A 19735-nucleotide genomic window follows, 5' to 3' on the forward strand; every position below is an offset into this window, starting at 1 on the left:
GGGTGCTGGAGTACTGTGTCTGTCTCTCCCAGCCTCACATCCCCTATCTCCAACAGGGCGGCAGCGCCAGGCAAGAAGGAGTAAAAAGCTCTTTATTTGAAGCTCCAAGGTAGGGCAGGGCACTGGCCTCTCACCCGAGGCCTCCACAGTTCAGTTTCCCTACGGTTCACAGTGAAGCCCCGCTTCACAGTCCAGCTGTGCCCATCGGCAGGCGGGTCAGACCTGCAGGTTGACAAAGGGTGCAAAGCCTGCCATGTCCTGTAGCAGCACCAGGGCCTGATGCAGCGGAGGCTCCACATCGATGTCCACGCCGCGCTTCCGCAAACGGCTTAGGCTGGGCTCGGCCACATGGTGGCAGTGCCGCACCCGCAGCGAGCGCAGCGCGGGGCAGTACTCGGCCAGCGTCCTGGGGGAGGAGCCGGGTGAGGCGAGGGGCGTGAAGCCGCTACACCCACGGTGGGGGAGCCAGCAAAGCCCATGTCTCCCTCCAGTTCGGGGCATACTTCTTCCCTCCGTACAGGAAGGAGGAGACCCGATTTGGGTCATACACTTAATGCCTCCAGTGAACCGGAGACTTCCTGTCTCTGAAACAGGGAACCTGCTTCTCAGCTGTGCCCAGGATTGCAAGGTTTTCCCCTTGATGAAGAACAGCCAGAAATCTGACTTTTGTACTTTCTATGTGAAATCTCCCAATGTGTAAATACTGGTTCAAAAAAGTTTTTAAACTGTGGGCTCTCTGGCCTAGGCATTCCTAGAGGCCCTTCCTGTTCAGAATGGGGGTGCCGTGGTAGCAGGAAGATCCAGAAACCCCAGTTCTGCCTTTCGACAACTACAGCCCGCCCCGACCCCCAGAGGCTAAGTGCTTGCCATCCTCCCATCCCACCGACCCCAGGCCCAGGCACCTGACACCGTCGCTTCCGACCCGGAGGCAGCCGGTTAGGTCGAGGTGCTGGAGTTCCGGGCAGTTGCGAGCCAACTCCTGGACGGCGACGTCCCCCACATTGGCGTTGACAGCCAGCGAGAGGCTGCGAAGGCCTGCGCCGCGCCTCTGCGCCAGATACACGATGGCTTCATCCTTGAGCTGTCGGCAGGCGGTGAGGTCCAGCTCTTCAAGGGCCGGACAGCGGTCAGCGAGGCCGCGCAGCGCCAGCCCATCTACCCAGTCACAGTGCGCGAGCGAAAGGCGCTGCAGGCGGGGGCAGCCCTCGGCCAGCGCCCCCAGCGCGCGGCGGCTCAGTTGCCCGCAGCCGGCCAGCGCCACACTCCGCAGCTGGGGATTCCGCGCCAGCACCGGCACCAGATCCTCGTCCGACAGCCATTCGTGACACGGCGCCAGCGCTAGCTCCTGCAGCCCCTCGGCGTCCCGCAGCAGCCAGGCCAATGCGGCCTGCGGGATCTGCGGACCCACCTACGGGCGGGGAAGCACCTCGACTCTCAGCTGGTTCCGGGGGCGGACGCTGCCTATCCGTCCCTGAGGAGTTCTTTCCTGGCAGCAGGTCGCCCTCGGGGCTTGCCACCTGCCCTCCCAGGAGAGACCCTATGCGCCCTCTGAGCTGATTCCCGGTACTCGCCCTTTGAGAGTACGTCTCACTGGGTGGATCGCTTCCAGGTCATTCCTAGAGGCCCAAGGGGGATCTCGAAGGGTAGACAGCGGGGCTGGGGGCTGGAGGTTCAGGTCTGGGGACTGGGGGTTGGGGGCGGGGCTGGAGCCGGGGCGGGGGCAGTATCCAGAAGGGGGCGGGGTCCGGCCCCAGGCTTACCTGAGCGGCGTCGAAGCGGCGCAGCCCAGCCAGGTGCAGCTGCACTAGAGCCCGGAAGGCCCTACTGACGCGCTGCAGCCGGAGCAGCTGGCGCAGCGGCACACGGCTCAGGACGTGTGGGAGCAGCACGTCTTCCCAGGGCAGGTCCAGGAGCCTGCGGGCAAAGGGGCGTTGGCGGCGGCGTCCCCGGGTTGCTGTTACCTGCGAGTCCGCCTCCGTTATGCTCCTGAGCCCCGGCTCCTAAAAGCGACCCCCAGACCCGGCCCTGGTTCAGCTCCCCTCCCCCAGGCCTTTTTTCCCTCTCTCGGCCCCTCCGGTGCTCGGTACCTGACGGCTCCGGGCTCTTGCTCCCCTCCGGACTGCTCCATCGGTGGCTCCATCGGCTGTCTACTGCGCGTGCGCAGTAAGGTCGTCTCGCTTTGGCCTCGAGCGGCCGCAGCGAACCCGCCTACTTTGGCTGTAGAGACAGACCGATTCAATCGAGTGCCGGCTCACTGAGGATCCTGTCTGAAAGTGTTCCGGATGGATCTCGAAACTGAAGGCGGAACAGGCTGGTGGTGTAAAGTTAGACCTCGCTTTCTCCGCTACAGGGCTTGAGACCCGAGGCTGAAGAATGCGATGGTGCAGCAGAGACTGGCTTTTTTCGTTTTGGGCCAGTGGCCGCCTCAAAGTGAAGTGATGGGAGGAGCAGGCAAAGCCAAACGTATAAGGGGCGGAGCGAGGACTGTTAAGGTTCTGGGCCTATTTTCTCTGCCCTCTGATCGCGTTTAGCGAGTTTGAAAAATGGGGGAAAACTGTCCAGGCTCTTATTGCCTGGCACGTAGTAGATGCCCAAGAATTGCTGAATGAATTGAATGGGGAGAGCTAGAATTTTTCTTCCTTCATCAAGCAAACTTGCCCAAACCTCCCATCCCTGGTTAATTGTGAAGTACAGAGCTATCCAACCCCTTCCACTCCCGGAAGATTTGTAACGGGTTTACACCTTGGGGGGAGAAATGTAGGGTCGAGAAGAAGGACTGTATCTCCAACTGGGTCCCTTTCCTTTACCCAGGAGGTCTAGAGTCCTGAGAAGAATAAGTGTTCAGGTCAGCCCGCTAGGAATACTGCTTCTCGGTTGGCCTGGGGGTTTAGTTGTGGGGTCTGGGGCTGGGCCCGCCCTGGGGCAGTAACTCCCCCCTCCCCCCAGAGCTCTGGGCTCAGACTCTGGGTTACCCTCTCACTGCATCCCCAGATCCTAGTTCAGAATCCGCTCCAGGGAAACTCTGGAGCAGTGCGTTCCCCATCATGCACTGGCGGGGAGGATGTGAAGGAGGCCGAGGGCTACTGCTGTCCCAGATAGCTCCCACCCACCCACCCCACCCCCCGCCCCAGCAGGGTTACACTCTCCCGTCGTGCAACCGTTTCACCTGCCTCTTCATAACGAAAAATGCTTCCCATCCATTATCAGGGCTTCGGCACCTCTGCAAGGTGGGCATGTCTGTTCCGTCACTCCACTTTGAAGATGAAACCGAGGCCCTGGAGAGGCAGCACCTTGTCCGGGGTACCAAACGAGTCGGGATAAAGAACTCAGGCATCCTGGTTTTCCCCGAATCCCTTTCACACTCCTCCACCCTCCCCCACCCCACCCCCACGCCCATGCTGCGAGAAGGGAGTAAACAGCAGCGGGGAAAGACCAAGGAGGGTCAGTTTGGGTGAGGGACTTGCTCCCTTTTCCTCCGCCTGCTTGGGGAAGGGTAGCTGGGAGGACAGATCTGTGCTAAGATAGAGTCAAGTGGGCGCGCACCACCTCGGGCCGCGCGCCTCCCCCCCCCCCCCCAGCGTTGTTCCCGCTTCTGCGCCTGCGCAGTGCGACAAATCTGGCGCTGTCCCCTTCAGCACCACGCCGAGCCCGCGCAGCCCCTCCCCGCGGTGAGCCCCGCGCACCCCCGCCTCGCACGTTCTTGCGCCCCCTGACCACTCGAACAGACCCCTTCTTCTTTCCGAGGTCACCACTTGCCTGCCCTGGAGTTCCCAAGGAGAGCAGTTGCCATAGTAACTCTAGCGGTGCTTTCTTAAAATAGCCGGGCCCGCTTCTACCTTGGCCAAGGGCACAAGGGTTGCCTGTCTCCCACTTCCTCTAGTCCAGGCGTCATTCCGTCTAACCTCTTACCAGACGGGCAGGATGCCTAACTCAGGCAGCAAGGAAGTTCTTTTTGAAGTCTGAGTAACATCCCTCCTGCTGCATCCTGGGCGAGTGGTCATGGTTGTGTCTCCTGAGTCCTAGTCTCAGAACATCCGGAGGGTTTGAGGCAGTGCTCGCTAGATCTTTCTCCCATAAATTGATGGTCTCCTGGATTTAGGGGGCGGGTCCAGTCTACACCCGTACTGTGTGCTGGCGCGGCCGCGTGCTCGTGGGGGCGGGAGCGCATGTGGCATGTAACAGGTCATGTGGCAACCTCCTAGGGACACGCGTGGGGTCTGGAGCGGGACACGCGTGTGCAGCTGGGTCCTGCGTGCCGCTCGGGGTGGTGGACGAGAGGGACGAGGACACGATTGGGGTGGGTCATGTGAGGGTCTGAAGAACAGACCAGAGGTTCCATACGTCCTCCCCCTCCTCAGGGGCGGGTCTCAGGTTGGCGGGATTGCCCAGCGGGGACCTAGCGTCGAGAAGGGGGGCCAGCCTCCGGGACTCAGGGCCCCGAGAGAGGGCGGGGTGGGGGGGGATTAGCTCTGAGCCGCGCGTAGGGGGGAAGGAGGGACTGAGAGGCGGGCGGGCCTGGAGCAAGCAGGAGCAAGCGGGAGTCGCTCTGCCTTCACAGCTGAGCTGGGCCCAGCCTCTCCCCTGCCTCTCCTCGGCCCCAGCTCCAGGCGAGCAGCGGTGAGTACTGAGGCGGCTCGAGTCCAGGGCTGCACTGGGGGTGCGCTGGGCCCCGATTGAGCTTCAGAAACCTGCCTGGCAGGGTTGCTGCTCGACCCTTGCCCCTACCCTGCATTGCCACCAGGGGCCCTTTTACCCCTTTATGGTCCTTCCTGGGCTGGACAAGATCTGTCATACGCCTGGGGGGTGGAGGGAGAGATGGGGAGAGGGTCTGCTTCAGCCTTCACCCTGCCCCCTACCCCAGAGACCAGGGACTGGTGGGGGTTGGAGGAGAGGGTGTATGCCCCTGTTTACGGATGTGTGTGAGGATGCATCTGTATCTGTGTGTGACTGTGACCAGTAAGTGTCTGTGAGTGTCTGATATGCCTGTGTCTCTATGTGCCTTGGAGAATGAGGGCCTGTGTGTATATTTGGGTATCTCTTTGTGTGTTCCTGTTTGATTGCAGTGTGTGTGTAAAACAAGCATGTGCCTTTCCATTACACACATATTTGTTATGACTGTGAGAGTGTATGAGGGTGTGTCTTTGAGCAATGTGTGTGTGTGCCTGTGTCTGAGTGTGCTGAAGGGTGTTGTCTATGAATGTGTTAGCTGTGTACCGATATTATTTGTCCTTACGTGTGTGTGTGCATGAGTATGTGTACCTGTATGGAGAACAAGAATGTCCCTTTCCCATTCAGCATGTATGTAGTAGAGGAGGAGCCTCTGTTCAGGCCTTTCTCTTCCCTTTCACCTATGACTCTCAGCCCCTCATGTCCCTATATACCACCCCCATTCTTCCTCCCTCTCCTTCCAGGAGGCCTGAGTTCTCTCCCCCTGAGTGAGGGGCTTCTATAGAGAGACTGTGGAAGGTCCATGGCTGGACGATGATGATGGCTGGCTGATACTTCTGGTCCTGAGGGTGGGGTAGCAATCTTCCCCCTCCCCCACCAGAAGTAGTTCCAAAATGCCACAGGAACTCTGGGCTCCACTCAACTTCTGAAATACCTTCCACTCTCCTCCCAGGGTGATGCTTAGAGCCCCCAGGCAGAAAGGAGAGGAGCCAGGGGCCCATTGGGGGCACAATTCTTTTCTCCTCAGGCCTCCATGGAAGTAGCCCCAGCAGGAAGACTGATCACCACCCCCAGGGGTGGGATCAGTGATGCCATATTCCCGGCGTGGGCTAGACCCCTGGTGCTCAGTGACCCCAGCCAGCTTTCCCTTCCCTGTGTCTGCTCTCCTGTCCACCTGACTCCCCGGCAGTTCACCCCCTCCTCCCCTTCCTCTCTTGCAGGCCTGTCTGAAGAGCATGCTGCCCCCTCACTCCCCACCTGGCCTGGCCATCCCTGCCCCCCCAGCCTGACCCCCGGCCCCAGCATGGCCCAGGGTGCCATGCGCTTCTGCTCGGAAGGCGACTGTGCCATCTCCCCGCCACGATGCCCACGCCGCTGGCTCCCCGAAGGCCCGGTGCCCCAGAGCCCCCCGGCCAGCATGTATGGCAGCACAGGCTCCCTACTACGGCGGGTGGCAGGTCCAGGTCCCCGAGGCCGGGAACTTGGACGTGTGACAGCACCCTGTACACCCCTGCGTGGCCCCCCTTCACCCCGTGTTGCTCCCTCACCCTGGGCACCCTCTTCACCCACTGGGCAGCCCCCACCAGGGGCCCGGAGCTCTGTGGTCATATTCCGCTTTGTGGAGAAGGCCAGCGTGAGGCCACTGAATGGGCTACCTGCTCCCGGAGGCTTGAGTCGGAGCTGGGACCTGGGTGGGGTCTCTCCTCCCAGTCCCACCCCAGCCCTTGGGCCTGGCTCCAACCGAAAGTTGCGGCTAGAAGCATCCACATCAGACCCACTCCCAGCTGGAGGAGGCTCAGCTCTGCCTGGCAGCCAGGGCCTTTTACACGGGCCACCAGCTCAACCTCAGGTTGGAGCAGACGGTCTTTACTCCTCTCTCCCCAATGGGCTGGGGGGACCCTCTGAGCACCTGGCCACATTATTCCGAGGACCTGCTGACACTGGACTCCTTAACCAGGTATGTGATCTCCCTTGGGCTCCCTGGAACCCCAGAAACCCAGCAAAGGCCAAGGCTTGTCTCCTTGGTGGTCTTGGGCCTATCAGCTGTTCACTCTGAATCCTTCAATCTGTGCTAAATCTGCCTCTTTCTTGCCCTTGCTCTTTGTTTGTCCTTATGTCTCTGCACCTCTGTCCCTGTATGTTTTTCTTTCTGTGTTTCTGTCCCATGTTCTTGTGTCTTTGTGTGTCTGGCTTTATCTCTGGGTGCCTGTGTCTATGTCTCCCTCCTTGGCTTAGGGGGACACCTGGTCCTCACCCAGAGAAGTCTCCTCTCATGCCCAGAGAATCGCTCGAGCCAAATGGGAATTCTTCTATGGCTCTTTGGACCCCCCCAGCTCAGGTAAGGCCTGGGACTGAGGCAAGGGGAACAGGACAGGGCCTTTTCCACAGGAGCCATGGCGTGCTAGGGAGCCTTCCTTTAAACCTCCCCCTATTCTTTCCTAGGCTTCTGAGTCAGCTAATGCCTCTCTAGGCCTCAGTCTTTCCATCTGTGTTATGATAGGGGGTTGGGGGATGGCAGCTAGGTTGGACGCTTGGAGGAAGCTGGGTAGTGGAGGGAGGGGATGGCAGGATGTCAAGGGTCATTCCTTGGAGTAGAAAAGAGGCTGGTCTCCCTCAGGCCCCTCAAAGCTGTTTGATAAGAACTTGATTTGAAATGAGCTCCACTGGCACCAGGAACAAGCTGAGTTTGTAGCAGGAGGAATGGCGGCTAGACAGTGAAAGAACTTCCTGCCAGTTTGAGGCAGTGGGGGAGAGTTCCTTCTGAGAACAGAATCAGGACAGGGAGCTGACCTGAATAACCTCCTGACCGGGATGCCTGTGCACACTGCAGGTGCTAAGCCCCCAGAGCAGGCCCCCCCATCTCCACCTGGGGCGGGCTCAGGGCAGGGCTCTGGGGTGGCTGTGGGGCGAGCAGCCAAGTACTCCGAGACGGACCTGGACACAGTGCCCCTGAGGTGCTACCGCGAGACCGACATCGATGAGGTGCTGGCTGAGCGGGAAGAGGCTGACTCGGCCATCGAGAGTCAGCCCAGCTCTGAGGGCCCGCCTGGCACTGCCCGCCCACCTGCCCCACGTCCCGGCCCATGCCTTGGCCCTCGTTCCAGCCTGGGCAGTGGCAATGAGGACGAGGATGAGGCAGGTGGGGAAGAGGATGTGGACGACGAGGTGTTTGAGGCCTCAGAAGGGGCCCGGTGAGTGGGGGAGTGGGAGAGGAAAGTGGCTTGCTCCTTCCCACTGGCCCAGAGCCAGAGCTGGGCTCAAAGGGATGGGAATAGAGACAAGGGTGGGGCCGGGAATGTCAGGACAAAGCGGTGTGCTGACAGGGCGGTGTAGCACACGGGATTCCGGAGAGAGGCCTGAGGCCTGGCAGGGAACCGGGGGTGTGGGGACCGTCAGCAAGAGCCCAGGAGGTTAGGGGCAGCCAGGATAGAGGAGGAAAGGGGTTCTAATGAGGGCCAGGGGGCAGAGTGACAGGCCGAGGTCAGAATCAAGCCTGGGGGCACGGGAGCATCCGGCTAGATCCTGGATCCCGGCAGGAGAACGTGGAGTGTAGGGGCCTTCCTCTCTGTCTCACACCCCATTGCAGCCTGGATCCTCATCTTCTTTTCCTAAGATGTTGCCAGAAATAGAAATGGAATGGCAGGAGGGGAGAGGATCAGGGAGAAGGAGGAGAAAGGGAGATTAACAGGGAGTGAGAGAGGAAGGGCATTGGGTGTTGGGTATGGGTAGGGCTGGGGTGTTCCAGGGGCACTGAATAGCTTGGCAAACCTGTGGTGGGGACCCCCTACCCGGGTTGCTCTTTTCGGGGGCTGGGAGCCTGTGAAAAGGGGATGATAATCCCCTTCACAGAGTCGGTATGAAAGTTCAATGAAATGCCACCTGAGAGCTGTCCTGTGGGCCCCTGATCAGAGATTCTCCTCCCTGCCCCTGCAGGCCAGGCACCCGAGTGCCTCACTCCGGGCCTCTCAAGCCGCCTCTGCCCTTTCTACCTGGGACCAGCCCCTTGGCTGATGGGCCCGACTCTTTCAGTTGTGTGTTTGAAGCCATCTTGGAGTCACACCGGGCCAAGGGCACCTCCTACACCAGCCTCGCCTCGCTGGAGGCCCTGGCCTCACCTGGCCCAACCCAGAGCCCCTTCTTCACCTTTGAGCTGCCTCCCCAGCCCCCTGCCCCCAGGCCTGACCCACCTGCTCCTGCCCCACTTGCCCCTCTTGAACCGGATTCTGGTACCAGCTCTGCTGCTGATGGGCCTTGGACACAGAGAGGGGAGGAAGAGGAGGCAGAGGCTGGAGCCAAGCAGGCCCCAAGGAGGGAGCCCCCTAGTCCCTGCCGCTCAGAAGACAGCTATGGGCTGGGGGCAGCTCCCCTGGGCAGGTGAGTGATTCCTTTGTGTCCTCAGACTTGAGGCCCCAGGGCCCCAGGAACAGTTGCTCCAAGGGACTGAGCCTGAGTGTGAAGATGTAGTTTATATTCCTGACCCCTGATAGGGGTGGTCAGGGGATACAGATGTGTTTTCTCATTTGGAGGACTACTTCCGTTGGCTGTGAGTGGGAGCCCCTCACAGCCTGCCCCCTTGGTCTCAGATCCAGTGACTTGTGAAACCATGGTTTAGGATTGAAGGGTCCCTAGAGGACACCCTCCTTTTTCTCTAGGAGGGTCCTTCCCTCCCCAGACAGAGCCTCTAACCTGCTTAGAATTCTTCTGATCTTACCCTCAGCCAGCCTGGAGGTTTCTCCCAAAGATGCAGCCACCAGCTTCTCCTTTTGCTTCCCTCCCATGTCACCTCCCCACTCCAATCTAGAGTCTCACCCTTCTCCAGGAAGTCCTTTCACCAGTCTAACCTTTCTGCTCTCCCCTCTGCCAGCTACCCTCGCAGTCACTGAAGCCATGGCAACAGGAGGGGGTGGCCAGGGAGACAGGGTTGCCTAGCAACTAGGAGTTTCCGGCCTCTGTCTCAGGGGTGACAGGTGGCTTTGTGAGTAGAGCAGCCAGGGTGGGAAGGGAAGGCAGGGGGAGACAGGGGATGAGGGATTCACTCTGACCCCCAATACCCTCTACCCCAGAGCCTGCTTCTTTGAGGGTGTAAGAGAAGGACCAAGGAGGAGGCTCCTCTCCCTAAAAAGCGGGAAGAGGAAAGACATAGGAGCAGGAAAGTGTCCCTGCTGCCCTCACATCTTTGTCTGACCCTCCACTGTTCCTCCCTAGCAGTCCATCTATCCTATCTTTGCCCATAGTCTCAGACACAGAGGACTCTGTCCTGAGTAGGTCCAGTGTGGGAATGGGGAATCTATGTCTAATAGCAAACTTAGGGAGCTTTGGGGAAAGCAGACAGAACTCCCACAGCAGCAACATGGATGTGGGTTAGATTTGAGGCAGGACTTCCACAGAGAGGTGGTAATGATGGAGTAGGCTGATGGAAGGAATCTCCTTCTCTGGAGAAAAGAAAAATGCCTTCCCCATGTCCCAGTCTTCCCTTCTCTGTCTACTGGGTCTGGAGGCAGAGGAAGGATCTGGATGGCCCCCGAGGGCTTGCCCCACCTCTGAGCTGGTGTTCTACCCTGGCAGTGAACCACCCCTGAGCCAGCTCGTGTCCGATTCGGACTCAGAGCTGGACAGCACAGAGCGGCTGGCCCTGGGAAGCACAGACACCTTGTCCAATGGGCAGAAAGCAGACCTGGAGGCTGCGCAGCGCCTAGCTAAGAGGCTGTACCGACTAGATGGCTTCAGGAAGGCGGATGTGGCCCGGCATCTGGGCAAGAAGTAAAGGCACTGGGCTGGGATTGAGAATGGGGGGAGAAGGGATGCATCCTGCGGGCAGCACCTCCACATCCCCTGTATCTAATACCCCCAGGTCTCTAGGTAAACCCCACCTGGCCCCTTGACACTTCCCCTTGAGACCCCACCTGTCTCTCTGCCCTGCCCACAGCAATGACTTCAGCAAACTTGTGGCTGGCGAGTACCTGAAGTTCTTTGTCTTCACGGGCATGACTCTGGACCAAGCTCTCAGGTGGGTGTCCGGCCCTTTGAGGGCAGCCCCTACTCTCCAGGCCTGGTGTGCAGGGCCTCAGTTATGCCTCCTCTGAGCCCCGTGCCTCCCCTAAACTGCCATGAAGTCACCCTTCCCAAGCTGACTGGACGTGGCCAAGAGCCAGGGCTGCCTGGTAAAGGGACCTTGGGTAGAGGTGACATGTCCCCTCTTCCCCCCTCCCCAGGGTGTTTCTGAAGGAGCTGGCCTTAATGGGTGAGACCCAGGAACGGGAGCGCGTGCTGGCCCACTTCTCCCAGAGATACTTCCAGTGCAATCCTGGAGCCCTGTCCTCAGAGGGTGAGGAGGCCGGGGTCAGGGCATTCCTGGCTGGTCACTGAGGCAGATGGGCACTGCATCTGTGTAAAGCAGCATGAGTGTGTGTGCAGAAGTACCCGAATGCACGAGCTTGCAGGCATGCAAGCATGCATGTGTGCAGACAGAACTGGCACAGCTGCACAGATGTGGAACTGTGCATGTGGGCAGGTATAGGGCTAGGTAGGGTCTAGTGTGTGTTGTGAAGAGGCACATGGCAGGTGTGTTTGCATGCCGTTGTTTGCATACATGTGCAAGACAGTGCTTGGCCTGAGTAGGGATTCTATATGGTCTGCATAACTGTGTGGGGCCCAATGGCTTGCACAGACACAGAGGCATGTTGGTGTTGGGGGCAAGCAGTGGCTGCCCTCAGAACCTTAGGGAGCTAGGGAGGGCGACCGAAGAAGAGGGAGAGGTCCCATCTGAGGGTTTTCCTGGAAGAGAGAGGTCTTTGCTCCGGAGGGGTTTGTCCAGGACTTAACAAAAGTGTGGTTGTGAGCCAAAGGGGGTCCTGAAAGGGGGCAGGGGATGAACTGGAAGATTGAGGAAGATAGATGTGGAAGAGTCCCTGCGAGGTGGCCAAGGCTGAATGTCAATTCTCTCCTAGACGGTGCGCACACGCTGACCTGCGCCCTCATGCTACTCAATACGGATCTCCATGGCCACGTGAGTTAGGGGGGCTGGCGGGAGGGAGCCCGGAACACCCCGTCCAGAGACTTCAAGGCCTGGGAGGCGAAGGACTCCCCAAGCTCAGAGGCCTCTGTGCCCTCCATTAGAACATCGGGAAGCGCATGACCTGCGGAGACTTCATTGGTAACCTGGAGGGCCTCAACGAAGGCGGCGACTTCCCCAGAGAGCTGCTCAAGGTGGGGGGTGGGGCGGGGCGGGGCAGAGGTCGCTGGAGGGGAGGGACAGGGGACCTGTCAGCAGGCCTCCGAGGGTGGGGAGGGGAGGGGAGGGGGCCTGCCACCACCTAGTTCCCGCTGTGGAAGCCTGGGCTCTAGTGACTCAGCCTGGGGACCGCCCCCTCCCCCAGCCCCCACAAGACTGGCTTTCCCGGCACATGCGCACTCGCAGTCCCAGCGCGCAGCGGGGGAGGGGGGGGAAACAGTTCTCGAAAACACGTGACCAGCAGGCCCTGGACCCCGTATTTTGGCTTCATTAGCGCCCCTCCTTCAGTGTTCACTGAGGAAAGGGGTGGGGGTGGGGTCTCTGCAAGCGCGGGGGGGCGCACAGGTACACCACTTCCCTCCCCGCGCCCAGCCCCCGCCCCACGGTGTACAGCCACAAAGGCCTCTCTGGTACCGCTGCGCTGGAGGGACCCGGAGATGGGGGCCCTGAGAGGGACAAAGGCTTTCCGGGGTCCTGAAGCCAGTTAGCACCAAGCTGGGACTACACACTGCGCTTCTGGCTCCTTAGTGGGTAGGCCCCGCGCCCAGGCGCCAGGTCCTGAGGGGTTAGCTACACTGGAGCGGGTAGGATGGGAGGAGGAGGGGGGTGGCCTGGTCCGTGGCTTCACTCCTCTTCCAGATGGGGTGGTGTTTTATCCGAGAAGGCCTGCACTCCCTTGAAACCCCCAGAGTTGTCAAAGGGGTCTCCCGGCCACCGCATACGTGTGACAGCACAGGAGTGTCCTGGGGCGTGTTTGTGAACGTGGGGTGTGTTGAGCTTCTGAGTTTGGGAACGTATCTTGAGTGGGGCCGTCCACTGTGAGTTGGGGGGCGTCAGTGAGTTGGGGTGTATGCTGACTTGTATATGTGATTTAGGGTCTGTGAATCATAGGGGTTTGTCTGACTTGGAGTGTGTTTGTGCTTTAGGGCTTATGATTTAGAGTGTGTCTGAGTTGGGGTGTAGGTTGGGTGTTTGTGTGTGTTGGGGTGTATATCTACGAATTGACTATCTGGTTTATGACAGGTGTCCATGAGTAGGGGGTGTATGTCTGTGAGTTAATGACTAAAATTTGAGGTGTACCTCTGAATTTGTAGTGTCTGTGAGTTGAGGTGAATGTGAATTGGTGCATCTGGTTAGTTGGGGGTGTATGTAAAGTGGGGTGTTTGAAGGTGATTATATACTCGGGCATTTGAAGTATCTGCGGGTCGGTGAGTTGGGTAATTCCACGGCTGTCTCCATCCCGCGCCGCTGTCTAGCCTCGTGGCCCCCTCCTGGCTCTGTAAAAAAGGGCCGCCAGGAGGCGTTCCGACCTTTCTCCTCACCACCGCACCCTGACGAGCCAGGAGAGCGCTCCAGACCCTACAGGGACAGCCCACCTCACCTCCCAGCACCCCTAGAGCAGGCCACCGCGCCCCACCCCCACACCGGCCCTCCCAGGCGCCTCCCCCGTGACGGCGCGCGGCGGGCCCTCCTCTAGGTCGGACGCCTCCATTTTGCGCCGTCCCCGCCCCTCGCCCTCGCCCTCCCCTCTCCGTCGGCGCCCCCCTCCCGCTCTCGCCGAGCTGCAGAGCAGACCGCGCCGCCGCCGCCGCGCGCTCCGTGCGTCGGTGGGAGCCGAGCCGGGCCAGGCTAGGGCCGGGCCGGGCCGGGCCGCTCGCGCCGGCTGTCGGGGGAGCCGGCTGTCGGGGGAGCCGTCCGCGGGCCGTCCGGGCCGTCCGCGGCCGAGGCCGGACGGGGGCATGGCCGGGGGCCGCGGCGCGCCGGCCGGGCCAGCATGATCGGTGTCAACAGCATCCACAGCAGCGCCGGGCGGCTGCGCTCTCGCTCGCTGTGCTCCGTGCGCTACGGGCGCACCCACCGCGGCGCGGAGACCCTGTGCTACGGCTGGCCGCAGCGCTCGCGCAGTCTCAAGCCCGTGCTCTACACCGACCTGGTGGTCAGCCGCCTGCAGAGCCGCAAGAAGAAAAAGGCGGTGAGGGCGGTGGGGCCGCGGCCCACGCCAGGCTGGGGGGCGACCGAGGGGGTTGCTGAGGGCGGCACGCGACTGAGGGGGCGGCTTGAGGGAGGCGCCGAAGGCATCGCAAGCTGAGTGGGGAGCCCGACACGGACAGAGCCCACGGGTAGCCAGGGGTGGGCATGGGTTGGGGGTAGGGCAGAGACCCTCGGATCAAGTTGGGGATCGCAGACCAAAGGGTCTTTGGGCCTTCTAGATGAGAGCATGAGACGGAGCTCACCTGTGGGGTTTAGGAATTTTCGAAGGAAGACGTTGTGGGCCAAAGGAAGTGCCGAGAGGGGCAGGGGATGAACTGCAGGGCTGGAGACAAGGACCGCAGGTTGGCTTTCGGTGGCCACTTCACGTCCTGGCCCGAGAGTTGGAGTGTGAGGGCTTAGGGTCTGCGCCTTGCTGAGTTTGGTCGGGGTGGTGCTGGGAGGGCTGAGTATGTGCTGTGGGGTGGAGGTCGTGGTGTACCTGCCCCCGGCCAGGGTGTGCCCATGTGGGGTGCTTGGCTAGCCTTGTGGTTGGGTATAGCAGTGGACAGTGAAAGAGTCAGAGACTGTGTTGTGTGGGCAGCTGGGGGCTGTGTCCCATCTTGGAGAAGGTGCCGACGTCACCACTGCATCCAACTCCTGGCGCACAGGCATCACACGCCACACGCTTAGCCACACGTGCTGGGGACACACCCACTCACGGACAGGCTGGTGGAAGCGCCCCCACAGTGGGAGGCACTGGTGTGAACCCATGTTGCAGGCTACTCCCAAGAAGAGGGGTCCCCTGTGCCACTACTGGAACCCATCCTCTCCTCCGACCACCCCAAGGCCCCTGCAGGTCCCCCAGGCCAACTGTACAGAGGCAAGTGACTGGTTCGGGAATTCACAGGGAGTTTGGAGTGTGCAGGGTTTGGAAGATAAAACTATTATCTTTTAGACTAGTGTCCACTCTCCAGGAACATGAAGTATGTGCGTGGGCAGGGGGCTGGACCACTCTGGCATTTGGCTTGGTGGGGCTCTCTGGGTTGAGGGAAGATCTTAACTTGCACTGGGGCTGGGAGCCATGGGAGTGTGTTCTCTGTTAGCCAAGGAGGGAGGTGACAGGGAGAGTCCTGTTCCTGGGCCTCAGTTTCCCCATATGCCCAGTGTGGGTTTATCCTGTCGAAATAGGCCAAAACACATGGTTGGGGAAAGGAGAGCTTCTTAGGCTGCTCTTTTCCATTCCTTCTAGGGCTGTGCTTCCCCCACCCAGGTTCTGAATAGGATGACTCTTAACAATAACAACAACAGCAAAGATAATAGCAGTTGCTATTTATTGTACATCAACCGTATGCCAGGATGTCCTGTGTTAATTGCTTGCCCTATGGTAAACACCTGGTACTGGGACTTCCCTGGTGGTCCAGTGGTTAAGAGCTCCCAATGCAGGGATGCGGGTTCTATCCCTGGTCAGGGAACTGAGATCCTGCGTGCCGCGGGGTGTGGCCAAAAAAAAATAAAACGACTATGTGGTGCTACGTTCGTTCTTCCCATGGAGACTTGTCCAAAGTCATGCAGCTCAAGTGGCAAACCTGGGCCTGGGTCCTAGTACCCTGTTCTAGAGCCTGTCAGTCATTACACCCTACTGCCCATCCCCACCCCCAGTTCTGTCTCCTCCCCCAAACTTGGAGGGAGGGCTCTGAGCTCTGGCATTGGTGCACCTCCCCCCAGGATTGACCCCCACCCCCCTGGTTTGTTCCTCCCTCTCCAGGCCTTGTACAGCTCCATCAAGAATGAAAAGTTGCAGTGGGCCATGTGAGTCCTGGGGCGTGTGAGGGGGTGGGATGGGACGTCGGGAAGGGGCTGCCTGGAGAGGTCAAGAGCACTGAGATGGGCCGAGTGAATCCTGGGGCTGTGGAGCCGGGGAGGTGGGTGAGAGCACGAGAGGCAGTGAGGCTGCCTCACTTCCTTTTTTGGAGGTGCCCGCCTGGATGTGGGGTTCTGTGTCTTGTTTCTAGCTGGGTTGTTATGACAAGTTGGGTTGGGGTGGGTGGCCATTGTCAGCTGGCCTGGGATGAGGGTGCTGAAACAAATTGGGGGAGGTCTCTTGGCACCCAAGTGGGAAAGTAGAAGTCTCTGGAGGTAGGGCCCCGACCAGTAGAGGGAGAGCCTCCTCCTGGGTCCTAAGGAGCCCAGAGTGTCACAGAATTCTCTACTCTTGGCAGCCCCAGTGGAAACAGACTCAGAGTTAAGTCTTGGAAGAGTCTAGTCTGAGGGAGGAGGTCTAGTTTTAGTCTTGAGTCCCCCAGTCTGAGGTAGAGCCCTCATCTAAACAGTCAATAGATCACTCCTACTTGCTGGTATCTGCTGAGAGTCCAGTCACTGCTCAGTTTAGCTGGGAGCTCCCAGTCTGCAGGAGAGAAGACCTCAGAGGAGGCAAAGCTCAGGACTGGGGTACAGGGGGGATCAGGGAAAGCTTCTGTGAGGATTGGTCTCGGGGCAAGCCTTGACGGAGAGGAAGCATTGTTTGGGGAGAGAAAGAGGGAAGTTGGTATTTGGGAGGCAAATGTGTGGTGGCTGAAACGAGTGTGGGGTGAGGAGACCAAGAGGAGGCAGGCTAACTGGAACGGAGAGTGGCAGGAGAGAGACAGTGTTGGTGGGGATGTAGTGTAGGCTCCAGGTGGGAGGCAGTAGGGAGCTACTGCAGGTTTTTGACGAGGGAGTGACAAGATAGAATCAGATTCTTTAGATGATAGCTGACAGAGCCTGCTGACCAGGAGGTACTAGGGGACCACTAGGAAGCTCCTTCTGCCACCATTTAGCCAGCAAGCTATGAGTAAAGCCTGGTGCTGGGTGTGGTTGAGAAGCTGAGTCAGACGTGTCTGCCCTGGTGGAGAACGGAGTGAGGGGTGTGTGTGTGTGTGCAGAAATGGAGAGGATGGGGCTGCGTACGCGTGAGGGGAGGAGGGGACAGATGTGGCCATACCCTTGGGAACTCTAATCTGGGGGCAGAGACATGCTGCCTCGAGGACCCCTGATCTGAGTGGGGAAGTACAGCTACACCCTGGTGCAACCCGCTCTGAGGCCGGAGATGTGGCTCCAGGAGCCTCAGGCTGAGGGGAGCCACGCCCTATGAGAGGGGCAGTCCCCGCAGCCCCTTCTTCACAGACACTGGAGGAGCTTTCCTGGGTGGCAGAGGCCAGGACTGAAAGGGGGGCCGTGGCTCCACGGCCAGCCCCCTCTGAGGTGATCACACCTGCAGAGACGAGGAGGAGCTGAGACGCTCTCTGTCTGAGTTGGCCGACCCCAACCCCAAGGTCATCAAGAGAGTCAGCGGGGGCAGTGGCAGCGGCTCCAGCCCTTTCCTGGACCTGACTCCCGAGCCTGGGGCCTCAGTCTACAAGCACGGGGCCTTGGTGCGAAAGGTGCACGCAGACCCTGACTGCAGGAAGAGTACGTGGCCAGGTGGGGAGGCCTGGGGGATGGATGGGAGTGGGCCTGTCTCAGGCCCCCCTGACTTGTCTTCCTTCCCCCCAGCACCTCGGGGCAAGCGGGGCTGGAAGAACTTCCACGGGATCCTCAAGGGCATGATCCTCTACCTGCAGAAGGTGCGGGCCCAGCTCAAGGGGTTGGGGCTGAGCTGGCTCAGGGGAGGGAGTGGTGGGGGGTTGGGCTGGGCTGGGACTGCAGCCAGGACGAGATGGGCACCCCACAGGAGGAGTACCAGCCTGGGGAGGCCCCATCGGAGGCTGAGCTGAAGAATGCCATCAGCATCCACCACGCACTGGCCACGCGTGCCAGTGACTACAGCAAGAGGCCCCACGTCTTCTACCTGCGCACCGCTGACTGGCGCGTCTTCCTCTTCCAGGCCCCGTGAGTGCCCTCCTCCTGCCCATCCCACACCCCTTCACTCCACTCCCAGCTTGCTCCTGTCCCTTGTCCCTGGATTGCCTCCTTCCTTCTCAGGCCAGGACTGGCATCCCTGGATGGAACCCTGGGCCCAGGTCCCAGATGGCTGTGCTGTCTCCCCAGGAGCCTGGAGCAGATGCAGTCCTGGATCACTCGCATCAATGTGGTGGCTGCTATGTTCTCCGCACCCCCCTTCCCAGCTGCTGTCAGTTCCCAGAAGAAGTTCAGCCGCCCTCTGCTGCCCAGTGCTGCCACCCGCCTCCCCCAGGTACCCCCAGCTCTGTCCACCTGGTGCCAGCGGGACGGAGTAAGGCAGGCCTAGGCCGACTGCACTCCAGGCTGCTGCGTATGATACATGTAGATGTCCAGTGCACCAGGACATGGGCCATGGGAGGGTGTGCAGAGGCTGAAATACAGTTGGTTAACCCAGACGTGGTGCTTTGTTCATCCAAAGGATGGGGCACCTTTTCTAAAAACTTGCACAAAGGCACTGTCTCTGCCAGAGTGACCATGCTCCCCCGGCCTCTAGGAGGAGCAGATGCGGACCCACGAGGCCAAGCTGAAGGCCATGGCAAGTGAGTTGCGGCAGCACCGGGCTGCCCATCTGGGCAAGAAGGCCCGGGGCAAGGAGGCTGAGGAGCAGCGGCAGAAGGAGGCCTATCTGGAGTTTGAGGTGAGCCTCCCGGCCCGGGCACCTCTGTGGCTCCGTGCTCCACCAGTGGGACCTCTGTGTCCCCATACGGAGGCTCAGGCTAGTGATTCATGGCATGGACTCTAAGAGTGGGACTAGCTGAGTGACCCTGGGCAGACTGCTTAATCCCTCTGAGCCGCAGTTTCCTCTTCTGTGGGACAGGGACAGCATTCCATCCCCACTAGGGAAATGAAAGGAGATGATGTCTGTTAAGTGCTCAGTTTTGCCAACTCTGATAAAGGCTCAAGAAACATGAGCTGTTACAGTTGACAGTCTAGAGAGAGCCCAGAGAAGGTCACCAAACTACCCAGGGATCATGTCACAGTCAGTCCTTGGGGGCTTTTGGGGCTTCAGAGGTAGGCAAGAACGTGGCATCTGCTAGCCTTCTTTGGCGTTCCCTCCCTGCTGCAGACGGGGGTGGGCTGGGCAGACGGCGGACAGCAGGCTCATCCCTGCTCCTCTGCCTCAGAAATCTCGCTACGGCACATATGCAGCGCTGCTTCGGGTCAAGCTGAAGGCGGGCAGTGAAGAGCTGGATGCGGTAGAGGCAGCACTGGCCCAGGCCGGGAGTACGGAGGACGGACTCCCCCCTCCTCACTCCAGTCCCTCCTCGCAGCCCAACACCTCCAGCCAGCCCCGGGCTCAGTGTCCTGGCCCAGAGTCTCGCGCAGGGGCAGGCAGTGGGCGGTGGAAGCCCTGAGTTGCGGGTGGGAGTAGGGGGGGTGGTGCCCACCAGGCGCCTGCATGACAGGGCCCTGCCTGAGCCCGGGCCGGCCTCGGGCCACCTGGGAGGGCCCCTTGGTCCAGGGCCTGACCGCGCCGGACGCGGTGTCCGGGGCAGGGCAGGGCTAGGGCACGGGCCTCAGGAGCCTTAGGCTAAGGGCCCCCTCTGAGACCCCCTTTTTGTGATAATGTTTTGCACTTTTTCGTACAGGGGACTGGGACGGGAGGGGCCAGGGCCCCTGGAATTTTGATGCTTTTTTTGTGGGGGAGACCTGACGTTTCTGCTGAGACCACCCCACCCCTGACACCAGCAATCCCCCTCCATCCTGGGGCCTGGCTCAGACAGAAGCCAGGAGTTGGGGCTGAGCTGGTTTTCCCTCCCTCTTCCGTGAGGGCTCACCCTCTCTCTTTCCAGAGGTGGAGGAAGGGTGTCCATGCTGAGGCCCTATGCACAGGCCGGGGGGCAGCATGGCCTTGCTTTCCCTCCTTCAGTGGGCCCTGCCCTTTGTATAGCCTCCACCTCCATTAAAACTGCTCTAGACTTGCTG

General features: G+C 60.2%; 2 protein-coding genes across 9 annotated transcripts; one reads left to right on the forward strand and one right to left on the reverse strand.

Annotated features, from left to right (window-relative positions):
• Nucleotides 1-76: 76 nt before the first annotated feature.
• On the reverse strand, nucleotides 77-2278 carry FBXL15 (F-box and leucine rich repeat protein 15). Its single transcript, XM_036829373.1, has 4 exons — nucleotides 2088-2278; nucleotides 1761-1914; nucleotides 903-1408; nucleotides 77-406 (listed from the first exon to the last, which is right to left on the reverse strand). The coding sequence occupies exons 1-4, from the start codon at nucleotides 2138-2140 to the stop codon at nucleotides 217-219; spliced, it is 903 nt and encodes a 300-aa protein (XP_036685268.1). The 5' UTR covers nucleotides 2141-2278; the 3' UTR covers nucleotides 77-216.
• Nucleotides 2279-2398: 120 nt separating this feature from the next.
• PSD (pleckstrin and Sec7 domain containing) lies at nucleotides 2399-19733 on the forward strand. 8 transcript variants are annotated; one of them, XM_036829354.1, is made up of 19 exons: nucleotides 3605-3668; nucleotides 4203-4297; nucleotides 4559-4617; nucleotides 5889-6625; nucleotides 6904-7006; nucleotides 7499-7859; nucleotides 8602-9042; nucleotides 10234-10428; nucleotides 10595-10675; nucleotides 10881-10993; nucleotides 11616-11674; nucleotides 11785-11874; nucleotides 15636-15679; nucleotides 17127-17317; nucleotides 17402-17472; nucleotides 17580-17737; nucleotides 17897-18041; nucleotides 18303-18446; nucleotides 18934-19733. In XM_036829354.1, exons 4-19 carry the CDS (start codon nucleotides 5972-5974, stop codon nucleotides 19162-19164), a joined length of 3081 nt encoding a protein of 1026 aa, XP_036685249.1. In that variant the 5' UTR covers nucleotides 3605-3668; nucleotides 4203-4297; nucleotides 4559-4617; nucleotides 5889-5971; the 3' UTR covers nucleotides 19165-19733. The 8 variants fall into 8 exon arrangements, with proteins under 8 accessions (XP_036685252.1, XP_036685249.1, XP_036685254.1 ...); XM_036829359.1 differs by lacking the exon at nucleotides 4559-4617; XM_036829356.1 differs by lacking the exon at nucleotides 4203-4297 and having other exon boundaries at nucleotides 3635-3668.
• The last annotated feature ends 2 nt before the right edge of the window (nucleotides 19734-19735 follow it).

The sequence above is a fragment of the Balaenoptera musculus genome, chromosome 16 (assembly GCF_009873245.2).
Source record: "Balaenoptera musculus isolate JJ_BM4_2016_0621 chromosome 16, mBalMus1.pri.v3, whole genome shotgun sequence".
Lineage (NCBI taxonomy): Eukaryota > Metazoa > Chordata > Mammalia > Artiodactyla > Balaenopteridae > Balaenoptera > Balaenoptera musculus.

Bases quoted from the DNA above. Each gene is read 5' to 3' on its own strand.
- FBXL15 (XM_036829373.1), bottom strand. From the start codon at position 2,140: ATGGAGCCACCGATGGAGCAGTCCGGAGGGGAGCAAGAGCCCGGAGCC. The intron at 1,915-2,087 runs GTACCGAGCACC...CTTTGCCCGCAG, and splicing joins CAAGAGCCCGGAGCCGTCAG to GCTCCTGGACCTGCCCTGGG. The intron at 1,409-1,760 runs GTAAGCCTGGGG...CCCCGCCCGTAG, and splicing joins GCCGCTTCGACGCCGCTCAG to GTGGGTCCGCAGATCCCGCA.
- PSD (XM_036829352.1), top strand. From the start codon at position 4,186: ATGTGGCAACCTCCTAGGGACACGCGTGGGGTCTGGAGCGGGACACGC. The intron at 7,007-7,498 runs GTAAGGCCTGGG...TGCACACTGCAG, and splicing joins TTTGGACCCCCCCAGCTCAG to GTGCTAAGCCCCCAGAGCAG. The intron at 17,473-17,579 runs GTGCGGGCCCAG...GGCACCCCACAG, and splicing joins TGATCCTCTACCTGCAGAAG to GAGGAGTACCAGCCTGGGGA.